General features: G+C 42.5%; 1 protein-coding gene across 3 annotated transcripts in view; it reads left to right on the forward strand.

Annotated features, from left to right (window-relative positions):
* The window catches only part of DBNL (drebrin like), an 80,061-nt gene that overhangs the window by 50,905 nt on the left and 16,129 nt on the right, over positions 1-13,027 (forward strand). For 2 of the 3 annotated variants that reach the window (XM_056571208.1, XM_056571207.1), the window contains exons 5-12: positions 5,110-5,253; positions 5,374-5,451; positions 5,537-5,688; positions 5,867-5,900; positions 7,048-7,141; positions 7,252-7,437; positions 7,523-7,629; positions 7,719-7,803. In XM_056571208.1, coding sequence (XP_056427183.1) covers positions 5,110-5,253; positions 5,374-5,451; positions 5,537-5,688; positions 5,867-5,900; positions 7,048-7,141; positions 7,252-7,437; positions 7,523-7,629; positions 7,719-7,803 — 880 coding nt within the window. The remainder of the gene's footprint in view (positions 1-5,109; positions 5,254-5,373; positions 5,452-5,536; positions 5,689-5,866; positions 5,901-7,047; positions 7,142-7,251; positions 7,438-7,522; positions 7,630-7,718; positions 7,804-13,027) is intronic. The other variant, XM_056571209.1, reaches the window with a different exon arrangement.

Consider the following 13,027-nt stretch of genomic DNA (forward strand, 5'->3'; position numbering starts at 1 on the left):
GTCTCCAGACTCCCAGGTCTTCCACATATGCTCAGTGTGAACCTGCTTTCATATGTGAAGGGCACAGGGTGCCAGTTGTCTGTTCCACTTGCACAACAGCATGTGAAATTGATTGTCAATCAGTGTTGCTTTCTGAGTGGACAGTGTGATTGGCTTGGAGTTACATTGTGTTGTTTATGTGTAGAAAGCTGTTATGAAGCCAGGTATGTGTTAAGCCAGGTTCACATCAGATTTGTGCCTTTGAGGCACAGATATGTCTGGAAACTGTAAACATGACATGGCGACATATCTGTTCTTGGATAGGCAATGGCCCCATTCATTTCAATGACCTGAGCACAGTCAACTTGTGACTCTGCTCTGGTCATTTTCTGCAGATATATAAGTTTTGGCTGGGAATGATATTTTATTTTTTTTTTTAACCCCTTAAGGACGCAGGACGTAAATGTACGTCCTGGTGAGGTGGTACTTAACGCACCAGGACGTACAATTACGTCCTAAGCATAACCGCAGGCATCGGAGCGATGCCCGTGTCATGCGCGGCTGATCCCGGCTGCTGATCGCAGCCAGGGACCCGCCGGCAATGGCCGACGCCCGCGATCTCGCGGGCGTCCGCCATTAACCCCTCAGGTGCCGGGATCAATACAGATCCCGGCATCTGCGGCAGTTCGCGATTTAAATGAACGATCGGATCGCCCGCAGCGCTGCTGCGGGGATCCGATCATTCATAACGCCGCACGGAGGTCCCCTCTCCTTCCTCCGTGCGGCTCCCGGCGTCTCCTGCTCTGGTCTGTGATCGAGCAGACCAGAGCAGAAGATGACCGATAATACTGATCTCTTCTATGTCCTATACATAGAACAGATCAGTATTAGCAATCATGGTATTGCTATGAATAGTCCCCTATGGGGACTATTCAAGTGTGTAAAAGAATGTAAAAAAATGTAAAAGTAAAAGTAAAAAAAAAGTGAAAAATCCCCTCCCTCAATAAAAAAGTAAAACGTCCGTTTTTTCCTATTTTACCCCCAAAAAGCGTAAAAAACATTTTTTATAGACATATTTGGTATCGCCGCGTGCGTAAATGTCCGAACTATTAAAATAAAATGTTAATGATCCCGTACGGTGAACGGCGTGAACGAAAAAAAATAAAAGTCCAAAATTCCTACTTTTTTAATACATTTTATTAAAAAAAAAATTATAAAAAATGTATTAAGTTTTTTATATGCAAATGTGGTATCAAAGAAAAGTACAGATCATGGCGCAAAAAATGAGCCCCCATACCGCCGCTTATACGGAAAAATAAAAAAGTTATAGGTCATCAAAATAAAGGGATTATAAACGTACTAATTTGGTTAAAAAGTTTGTGATTTTTTTAAAGCGCAACAATAATATAAAAGTATCATTTTAATCGTATTAACCCTCAGAATAAAGAACATGCGTCATTTTTACCATAAATTGTACGGCGTGAAAACAAAACCTAACAAAATTAGCAAAAATGCGTTTTTCGTTTTAATTTCTCCACAAAAATAGTGTTTTTTGGTTGCGCCATACATTTTATGATATAATGAGTGATGTCATTACAAAGGACAACTGGTCGCGCAAAAAACAAGCCCTCATACTAGTCTGTGGATGAAAATATAAAAGAGTTATGATTTTTAGAAGGCGAGGAGGAAAAAATGAAAACGTAAAAATTTAATTGTCTGAGTCCTTAAGGCCAAAATGGGCTGAGTGCTTAAAGGAGTAGTCCAGTGGTGATTCAGTGGTGAGCAACTTATCCCCTATCCTAAGGATAGGGGATAAGTTGCAGATCGCGGGGGGTCCGACCCCTGGGGCCCCCCGCGATCTCCTGTACGGAGCCCCGACAGCCCGCTGGAAGGGGGCGTGTCGGCCTCCGCACGAGGCGGCGGCCGACACGCCCCCTCAATACAACTCTATGGCAGAGCCGAAGCGCTGCCTTCGGCAATCTCCGGCTCTGCCATAGAGATGTATTGAGGGGGCGTGTCGGCCGCCGCCTCCTGCGGGGGTCGACACCCGCTATCTCGGCGGAGAGCCGGGGCCCCGTACAGAGAGATCGCAGGGGGCCCCAGCGGTCGGACCCCCCGTGATCTCAAACTTATCCCCTATCCTTGGGATAGGGGATAAGTTTTTCACCACTGGACTACCCCTTTAAGGGGTTAAATAAAGCTCAGAAATGACTGAAAACCATCAATTCCTTTTAGTTGCTGGGAGACAAGCGTGCAACCAACAGCAGCATCCCTTGGAAATTGCTGTACGATCCTATCAATACACCAGCTACTGTCATAGTGGACAGCACATAGTTAACCTTATCATTTGTACATGGCTAAAACAATGAAGTGACATTTTATATTTACTAAAGGCTGGGCCGTACGTAGATAAGGGAAATGTTAACAGCTCAGCTGACTATAGGGAAGAGATACATGAAGGCTGCTGTGAACTGACATGCTTAAAGGATAGATCTACCTTTCACATCCAATTTTGTTGCCTTAAAGGAGTACTCCGCCCCTAGACATCTTATCCCCTATCCAAAGAATAGGGGATAAGATGTCAGATCGCCGGGGTCCCGCCGCTGGGGACCCCCGCAATATAGCAAGCAGCACTCGCCTGTAACTTCTTCCGGAAGCGCTGGAGGCTCTCAGGCTAATTCCTCCCAACCACGGAAGATCGTGACATCACAATTCCGTCCCCGTGTAACGTCACGCCCCACCCCCTCCCATAGACTTGCATTGAGGGGGCGGGGCATGACGTTACACGGGGACGGAATTGTGATGTCACGATCTTCCATGGTCGGGAGGAATTAGCCTGAGAGCCTCCAGCGCTTCCGGAAGCAGTTTTGATACTGTATAACTCCTTTAACACATATACATCATTACAATATTTTAGATAAATCACATCTTCCTCATCCTTCCAGCAGCATGTGGTTCCCCATTCCTCTATTATTGTTCAGAAAACTTCAAAACTTCATAGACCCCCTACAAAAACATTCTTATAACATTTTCATGAATAAGGTCAAATTATTTAGTATAACTTTTTTTTATATTTTTTGCCATTTTCTCACATTCTTCACAAGAAGCCCTGGAATTATATGATTAAAGAATCACTTAATTTGTTTTGGGAAAATATCCACATGAAATAGCCATAAAACATTTGGTAGAACACACTGGCCTTTATTTACGAAGGTCTTTTTAGCTTTTTTATTTTTTTTGGTGTTTGGCACACATTGTTTACAACAAGTCTGCACCAGGGCTTTGCCAGCATGCGACATAATGCATCGGAAAAATTCGCAAAACCAACCAAAAACCAATAAAACCCTACAAAAGGGGTATGGCAACACATTTGCAGAAGAAACCTATATATCTATTAAGGTTTCCTACTTAAAAAAAGAGAATTCTGTTGGGAAATTTGCTGACCACAGAATAGATGGTCTGAAAATAACCCTACAGACCACATTACCCAATCCCTTCACTTCTGTCCCATTGGAATGTTTTAGGTTAGTGATTTTGCTTGGTACTGGGTTCCTTAGTTAACATGTGTGCACAATCATTCATTTGTACTGTAATTTAGAATTTTCATTTTACCAGTGTGTGCCAAAAAATACAACATGTATAAACCCACACAAATGCACATAATAATAATAATAATAATAATAATAATAATAATAATAATAATAATAATAATAATAATAATAATAATAATAATAATAATAATAATAAATGAGGAAAAAAAAACTCATGGATATTAAGTCAGGGCCACTCTTTGGAAAAAAAAAACACTGCAAAAAACTGAAGAACAAAAGAAAAAAAGAAAAGGTAGTGTGTGTGAAAGAGGGTAACTGACAACAGCGTTGATTTTGAGGGGTGTGACATCATGAGGGGGCGGATCTATGACGTCATGAGCTCCCATGTCCAGCATTGGGAACAGTTTTTCCAAATGCTGAGCAGTGGAGTACCCCTTTAAAGGTCTGCCCTAAGTGCCCTGAAAAAAAAGAAGAAATTAACATCAAGACACCATTGTAATAGCCTTTGTAACCATTATACCAGTGCCTTTGCGCTAGAAAAAAAAAATGGCTTTTGATCTTAATGGCGCTGCGGGTTTTAGCCCAGCTATGTTCTGATCCCTGGTAGCTTTTATTTATTTTTATATATATATATATATATATATATATATATATATATATATATATATATATATATATATATATATATATATATATGTATGTCATGTTATGTCTGCTCATTATATCTCTATTTCTACTGTATTTCTGTCATTCTCTTTGAGGGACATTTATCAGTGTTTGCTTATGTATTCTTTTTTTTTTTAGTAATTTTTTCCTTACTTTTTTTTTGCTTATGTGCGACTTATTTATCAACTGGTTTCAGCCTGTTGATAATTTTCTTTCACGTAAGCAATTTTTCCTTTTTTACTTTGGTAGTAGCTTTTTCTGCTCCATGTTTGAGCTGGAGTAAATTTAGTAAATTTTTAACGCTGTTGCGACTTTTTTTTGCGCAGTTGCGACTGTCGCAGTTAATAAATACCTGACTACCCGTAGTCCATTTTAAAATTATTACTACATAGTAAATTTTAGGAAAACTTGCTTTTCTCGCTTTCCAGTCAAAATGTCGCACAAAAAATCGTGTAGTCGCAGTTGCGACAATTTTGCGACAATTATAGTAAAGAAAACCTGACTAAACCCGTTGATAAATGTCCATATTTGTGATTAAAAAAGATCAGGATAAATGCTGCTGAAATTCAGTGCAAGGCATCGAACTGTCATGAAGATGATCATGTATGAGCTGCGTCCATTCCCTCTATGGCAGCCTCCTGGAATAGCTGCTTAATATAAAGACTGTAGGGGAGATTTATCAAAACTTGTGCAGAGGAAAAGTTGCCCATAGCAACCAATCAGATCGCTTCTTTCATTTTTACCAAGGCCACTGCAAAATGAAAGAAGCAGTCGGGTTGGTTGGTTGCTATGGGCAACTGGGCAACTTTTCCTTTGCACAGGTTTTAACAGATCTCCCCCATATGATCATTTGCCTGTATGTCCTCTGAGAATCTTTTTGACCATGGGTCTTCTACCCCTTGTCTTGTTGCAGGGAGCACACGTGACGGTTAATGCCCGTGCCGATGAGGATGTGGAGCCAGACTCTATCATGGAGAAGGTCGGCAAAGCTTCTGGAGCCAATTACAACTTCCATAAGGAGACCAGCCGAGGCAATGAGGCGCCACAGGGTCCAGTGGTAAGAAAACCCTAGTGGTCAGAGATGGGGCTTGTTGGGATCACAGTTTACGCTGCTGGACCATCAATGGAAACGGGGTTAATAGATAAAGAAGGCAGCACATTTCCTTTTGTACTGCAGGGCTCTGTATACCAGAAAACGAATGCAATGTCTGAAATAAAACGCGTCGGAAAAGAGAACTTTTGGGCCAAGGCAGAGGTATGGACCGACAGCACTAGTGCACTTAGGTGTTGCTGCACGGTGGCATTGATGGCATAACCCACTGCTCATTCACTACACACAGAAAGATGAAGAGCAGCGCCGACTGGATGAGCAGAAGAGGGCAAACCTGGAGAAGGAGAGATTGGACAGAGAACGCAAAGAGAGAGAGCAGAGAGAGGCCGAGGAGAGGGAAAGACGATTTAAGGCAAGGTCGGGAGAAATAGATGCCCAAAGGTAAGTGATTTCAGAGCACGCTGCCTAATGCTGGAGTCTACAACTTATCTCCCGCTGTTACTAAACTGCAACTCCCAGTGGTATTCCCTGACAATAGCCAGACTGCCACAGGAGAGAGACCACTGTCACAGAGTAAAATCACTTACTAACATTTCTTTTTTTTATTACTCCCATGCAGAAGGCAACAGCAAGAGGCAGAAAAAAAAGATCAGGTGAGTCATTGTGCAATGGTTGTGGTGACTGTAATAAATTACATTGAATGGGGTGCTGCAAAGAGTTAAAGCATACCTACGGCCAATTGTGAAAACATGACATTGCTCCAAACCAGTGGCTTAAAAACTGTGGACCTCCTGATCTTTCAAAACTACATGGGCTATCTGGGCATGCTGCAACAGCTGGAGGACACAGTCCTAAACCATTTTGTGCAGGGTTTGTGGAAGATTCTTTTGCTATTTGTGCTCAAAACTCCTTCTGCCTTTCAACATTTGTGGCAGTCTGTGTCTTCCTCTAGCAATAACAGCTGACCACCAGGGGGTGGTAGTCAGCTGATTTACAATGTCCGCTAGGGGCTCTATTCATATAAAGGAGTTGTTTAGGCATACTCTCCTGACCAATCTCACATCGGGAGAGTGACACAACTGGGTTGCAGCTACCATCTGACTTCCAGTACATATCATGCACAGGCCCAATTAATTATATTAGGACCTTTTCACTCAGCCAGACTCCCTGGCAAGGTCAGGTATCAGCAGCCAGACTCCCTGGCAAGGTCAGGTATCAGCAGCCAGACTCCCTGGCAAGGTCAGGTATCAGCAGCCAGATTCCCTGGCAAGGTCAGGTATCAGCAGCCAGACTCCCTGGCAAGGTCAGGTATCAGCAGCCAGACTCCCTGGCAAGGTCAGGTATCAGCAGCCAGACTCCCTGGCAAGGTCAGGTATCAGCAGCCAGACTCCCTGGCAAGGTCAGGTATCAGCAGCCAGATTCCCTGGCAAGGTCAGGTATCAGCAGCCAGATTCCCTGGCAAGGTCAGGTATCAGCAGCCAGATTCCCTGGCAAGGTCAGGTATCAGCAGCCAGACTCCCTGGCAAGGTCAGGTATCAGCAGCCAGACTCCCTGGCAAGGTCAGGTATCAGCAGCCAGACTCCCTGGCAAGGTCAGGTATCAGCAGCCAGACTCCCTGGCAAGGTCAGGTATCAGCAGCCAGACTCCCTGGCAAGGTCAGGTATCAGCAGCCAGACTCCCTGGCAAGGTCAGGTATCAGCAGCCAGACTCCCTGGCAAGGTCAGGTATCAGCAGCCAGACTCCTTGGCAAATATCCCAACAAGACAACACTAAAGTCACAACCTTTAATGTCTTCTCCAGGACCCGGCTGCCCAGAGGTCAGTAAATGCACGAGAGATGTTCCAACAGAAAGAGCGTTCTATGCCTAGCGCACCCGCGGTGAGCACCCAGCCTGGTAAGTACTAACCACAACCGATAAGGGTGCTATGTTATGTTCTTCTTACTTTGTGTTTTCTGTTTCATCATCGAGTATGTCTCTTTTTGTCTCATGGTGTACGTTTCCAGGAAGGCTACGCAGTCCCTTCCTTCACAAGTCGACCAGTCAGACTGAGCCAGAGTCTTCTCCTCCATCACCCCCTGTAAATCGTGTTCAAGAACCCCCTGCACCCACTGTGTATCATGCCCATCAGACACCCCCAGAGTCTCCTGTTGCCCCTGTATCACCTGCAGTACCCACTGTCAATGTGAAAGGTACACAGATGTAACCTACAGTAGTTGCAGTAGGCAGCTATATAAACCTATTAAGCTTATATAAAGAGTGTGTGTCTGTCTGCAGAGCAAGCTGCTCCCTATCACCATGAGAAGGAGGAGGTGGAGGAGGATTTGTATCAGGAGCCACCAGAAGACAATGTCTATGAAGAGCCCCCTAAGGTGGAGCCCGAAGTAAGATTTCTCCTGCATACTACTTTACACCCTGTCACCATCCTACTACTGCTGTGTGGTTATTGAATGCTGTCCCTCTGTTTATCTAGGAGCAGCAAGAGGAGGCGGTCTATGAGACCGGGATAGATGAAGACCGGGGGCTGTGTGCTAGAGCGCTGTATGACTACCAAGCTGGTGAGTACAAAAATGTATCCACGTTAAAACGCCTTGTTTAGTTTTTCCGGATTGAGATGCAAAAGAAGTTTTGACTGTCTGAATCTCGTTGATACAATTATTAATTACAACACAAATGAGTATTACACAAAAAATAAATAAAATAATGCACCAGATAGAAAAGTTGGACTGCTGCAAAACTCTGCATGCAGTTGTGTCAGGCAGATGGTTAAATGATTACCGGTGTGGTCTGATTTGACACTGAAGAGGTGAGATTTTCAAAACCTTTGTAGAGGAAGAGTGGTGCAGTTGCCCATTACAACCAATCAGCTCGCTTCTTTCGTTTTTAAAGAGGCCTGTGAAAAATGAAAGAAACAATCTGGTTACTATGGGTAACTGCACCACTGTCTCTCTACACAGGTTTTGATAAATCTCCCCTTGAGTCTTTCCACTCAGTGTTAAAGTGCTTCCCTCACTTCCTTATAAAAAAAATGCTCTCAGAGGATACTTTTGGGTAGTGTATCTCCTGGTGAGAGATCGTTGACTGCTAGATATGCCTCTACAATGCACTCCAAAGACACTTTGCCCAGTGGAAAGAATTTGAGAGATGGTTGTTTTGACAAAGCTGTTAGCAGGTGTTAGAAGCAGTGATTTTGTTAGGGCATACATGGCAAACAGGCTCCGGACACAACACCAGTTGGGGGAATCATTTGATCCACTTGTCGTGCAGTAATAACTCTATTATAAATTATGAATTATGGTCATAAAAAATATTAATTATGAAACATTTTAACGTTTGAAAATTATCAAAAAATATCAAAATTATGACCTGGTGAAAAAGCCAATCAATACAATTCACATCTGAGTCCGAATATTTCCTCAGATATCAACAAGTTCTTTTTATCTTAACGCTTAAGGATGTAGTTTTGCAATATACAATAATACACAGGTATTATAAAGTATGTAGATTTATTGGTTATAAGGATATAAACACAATGACATATGCAAATGAAGATCAATTACATATATTAGTAAGCATTATAAGTAGAGATGAGCGAACTTACAGTAAATTCGATTCGTCGCGAACTTCTCGGCTCGGCAGTTGATGACTTATCCTGCATAAATTAGTTCAGCTTTCAGGTGCTCCCGTGGGCTGGAAAAGGTGGATACAGTCCTAGGAGACTCTTTCCTAGGACTGTATCCACCTTTTCCAGCGTCCGGAGCACCTGAAGGCTGATCTAATTTATGCAGGATAAGTAATCAACGGCCGAGCTGAGAAGTTCGTGACGAATCGAATTTACTGTAAGTTCGCTCATCTCTAATAGACATCAATATGGAATGCTAAATACACTCCCCGCCCCCGCCGCAAGAATGTGCAAATCAATCTAAGGATATAAACATATAAGAAATGTTATATACTTCCACCCCATTCTGAACTATTGTCTATACATGACTGGTGAGATTATTAAGACTGATAGCAGAGATATGTGAAATTTACTTATAACACTTAGCTTGGCAAGTAGGAATTCTATCAATATCTAGAAGTAGTAATTTAATGTTTTGATAGATTGAGTCTTGATTCTTCTGCAGGTAAAATGAAGTCTCACAATATCCTAAAATTATAATCTCAATATGGAGATAATTTATTTGCCAATCTAAATGATATAATTCCATCCACATTATCCAAATTAGTCTTAATTAAATTGAATACCATTTTTGTTTCTCTTACAAAGTCTATGTAAGAATTTAACTTCGGCTCCTAGGAAAGCTGGATGGTCCATCACATCGTCATGGGTAGCCATTATCTGTACCGTGTGATCAATCCGGCTTGCTGGGATCTACAATATCATGGCTTTCATCTTGTGGACCGCTGTTAGTGGCAGACCTCTTTGTCTAAGCCTTTTCTATAGGTCTCCTGGTCTGTCCCTTTTGTCTCCTGAACATGGGGTTTACCAGACTTTTTAATCAGTTGGACACACCCTCCTAAATTGGAATTCCCCAATGAATGTATACTGGGCATGTACATATAGTAATGACTATATCAATATAACCCACAATGCATTTGGGCATATCACCCATAATGCCTTTCCTGTTGGTGTAATGTCAACTACCCATACGCTAGGGGGTGCTATTGCATAAGTAATTAGCATCATTACCATTAAGGGTTAAAGGGGTACTCCGCTGCTCAGTGTTTGGAACAAACTGTTACGAACGCTGGAGCTGGCAGCTCATGACCTCATAGCCTCACCCCCTCATGATGTCACGTCCCGCCCACTCAATGCAAGTCTAAAGGAGGGGGCGTGACAGCCGTCACACCCCTCCCAAAGACTTGCATTTAGAGGGCGGGGTGTGACGTCATGAGGGGGCGGGTCTATGATGTCACGATCTCCCGACTCCAGCATTTGGAACAGTTTGTTCCAAACGCTGAGCAGCGGAGTACCCCTTTTAACTGTCCAAAGTTATTTTCAAACCCACATTCCACACTTGACGTATGGCTACTAAATTAGAAGTATGAGGATTACTTCTGGCACTTCTGTAATCAACTATGGTGGATCTCCAGTCATCTTGGTGCCTAGTCAAACATATTCCCAGCTTATACATTTATTGCTGTAAAGAGATATAGATCTAGACTACAATGGATGTCTCTTTAACACAGATGTGTGAATGTTTCTCTGTCCAGTCAAATGGGTAATTAATTAGTTACAGTAACATTCACAAGACTGGCTAACTAGCCCTCTCATCTGTCTTATCTAAACAGCCATAAATACCTAAGGAAACAAGAAGTATTCTCAGTGACACTAAAACATTTGCAAAGATGAAACTTATAATTTTGGCCTACTTAGAATATACACAAAATGGCGGACATCATGCTATTAAACATAGTGATTCATTTTTTGGGGCCTACAATAAGTACGACACACCAACAAGCACATGCTCCACCATCCAGACACAGGTGGCGCCTTCATTACACACCTCTGGCCTAGTGGAAATTTGGTGTCACATCGCCCATTATGCGCTTTTCCATTGGCAGTCAGCACATGGCATTTGTTTGCAGTAATGTCGTGAACGAGAAACCTAAACAGCTATGGACTGGAATTGTATAGTCTTTAATGACAAATCCAGATTCTGTTCAGGACCCAAAGATGATTGATTTTGAGCATGGAGGCTTTGACTCTTCCTTTGCTGTGGAGCACACACTGCCCCCACTGCTGGAGTGATGATCTGAGGAGCCATCACATAAAACAGTCGGTCACCCCTAGTAGTGATATAAGGGACACAAACAGCTCACCGATCTGTGTAGGACATCCTGCGGCTACATTTTTGGCCTCTAATGGCTTCCAGCTTCCAGGCATTTTGGAGCAGGATAATAATCACCCACAAGACAGCAAAGAATGTTTCCAAAGAATGTCTCTACTGGGTAACAACACTGCCTTGGCCTAGCCGGATGGCAAATTTATTGCCAATAAACCATTTATGGCAACACCGCTTTGGCAACCTAAGAGTGTGCAGGATCTACAGGCCAAGCTGTAACATCTGTGGGCCAATGTGCCACAAGATGCCATATGGAATCTATATACCCCCATGCCAAACTGTATCTCATCTTGTATTCAGGGCAGATGCGTCCAACAGGCTACTAAAGCCTCCTCGTAAGTTTTCACCAATAAACGTAACCTTTCGCTCTAATATTGTAATAACAAATATCATCATCACATTCACACACAGTCTCATTCAATTCCATTATCTTCTTGGCACGTTATTCCCTTTTGTAATGAGTACGGTATATATGATGAAGAGTATGTAGTGACTTGAGTGGCTGCTGGATACTACTGTTCTCCTCCATTTTACGGTGCTGTATGGATCTCCCACATTGCATTGCAGCAGTTTTTTTGGCTATTGAGCTATTTCCTAGCTGCTGCCTGTCTGATGGGAACTTGTAGTTTCTATGGAGATCGGTGGTCTCTGTGACAACCACATCCCCCTATTTCACAACAGGTTATCTCTTGTGAACTGTACAAAATTGTCCGACCTGGATGGAAAATTGGATATCTATTCAGAAGCTGCTGTTTTAACCTGGAACCAGAAGAGAACTTTGTTTTTATTTTATAGACATGATCTCTCTCTTCAGGTGGTAACTATTTAGGTCTAATGATTATTCCTGTGACTAATACATTGATGCATTGACTGCTCTATATATAAGCTTTGGGCACAGCCATATTTAGACTGCATTCACATCTCGTTTTTGCAATACGGTTCCCGTATCCGGTTTCATTGAAAAAAAAAAACGTATCGAACCGTATTCCAACCATAGCATCAGGTTGTGTACACTTTTGCATAATTTACGGGTTTATACGGTTTTTACCCGTACACAAAACCGTAGTCTACTACGGTTTTGTGTCCCGGTGAAAAACCGGATACAACCCGGATACAGTTATTTTAAAATGGAGTTCTATGGTAACTGTATTGATCCGTATGTGCGTACGGTTACATCCGGTTTGCACAATACGGTTTTAAATTATTTTTTTTTTTTTTTTGGGGGGGGGGGGGGGGAATTCAATAAAGAACTTTATTTAAAATGTTGACAAACATAAATGTTGACAAACATAAAACCGTATCTGTTTTTTTTTTTTTTCAAGGAAAACGGATTAAAACGTATGCAAACGAACATCCGTTTTCAAACCATATACGGTTGCATACGTTTCAGTCCGGTTTGGAGACAAACGTTTTTTGTACAGAATCGGGATATGGGGCCCGTATTGCAAAAACGAGATGTGAATGCAGCCTTACCCTCGTAGCAAATTTAGCGTGAGAACAATATCCTGGATGATGCCTCTGGTTCTACATGAAGGCATTTATAGGTTTATTTTCACACAGCACAATATGCACCAGTGGATATCCATGGATGCACTGAGTCATGTGACTCATATCAACATACAAGTTATTGGCCCTGTATATAGGACAGTAATGAGAGTATGATTGCTGGTCTTTTCTGCCTCCTGTCCTAGACATTATTGTAGAATCACAGGTATTGGGTTCATTCAGAAAGTTCAGAGAAGAGACAATGCATTTCAAGTATAGAACGACTCTTACTTTTAGCAAGTCCAGAGCTACTCTCCTGCCTGTGCTACACAGATCGGTGACGAGAGACGCAACAATAAATGGGACTTGTGCGAGGAACTTTATGTGCGGCACCGATCAGGCAGGAGAGCGGCTTTGGACTTCCACATTGAGCCAGCATTTTTTTTCA

Source organism: Hyla sarda, chromosome 4, assembly GCF_029499605.1.
Source record: "Hyla sarda isolate aHylSar1 chromosome 4, aHylSar1.hap1, whole genome shotgun sequence".
Classification (NCBI taxonomy): Eukaryota; Metazoa; Chordata; class Amphibia; order Anura; family Hylidae; genus Hyla; species Hyla sarda.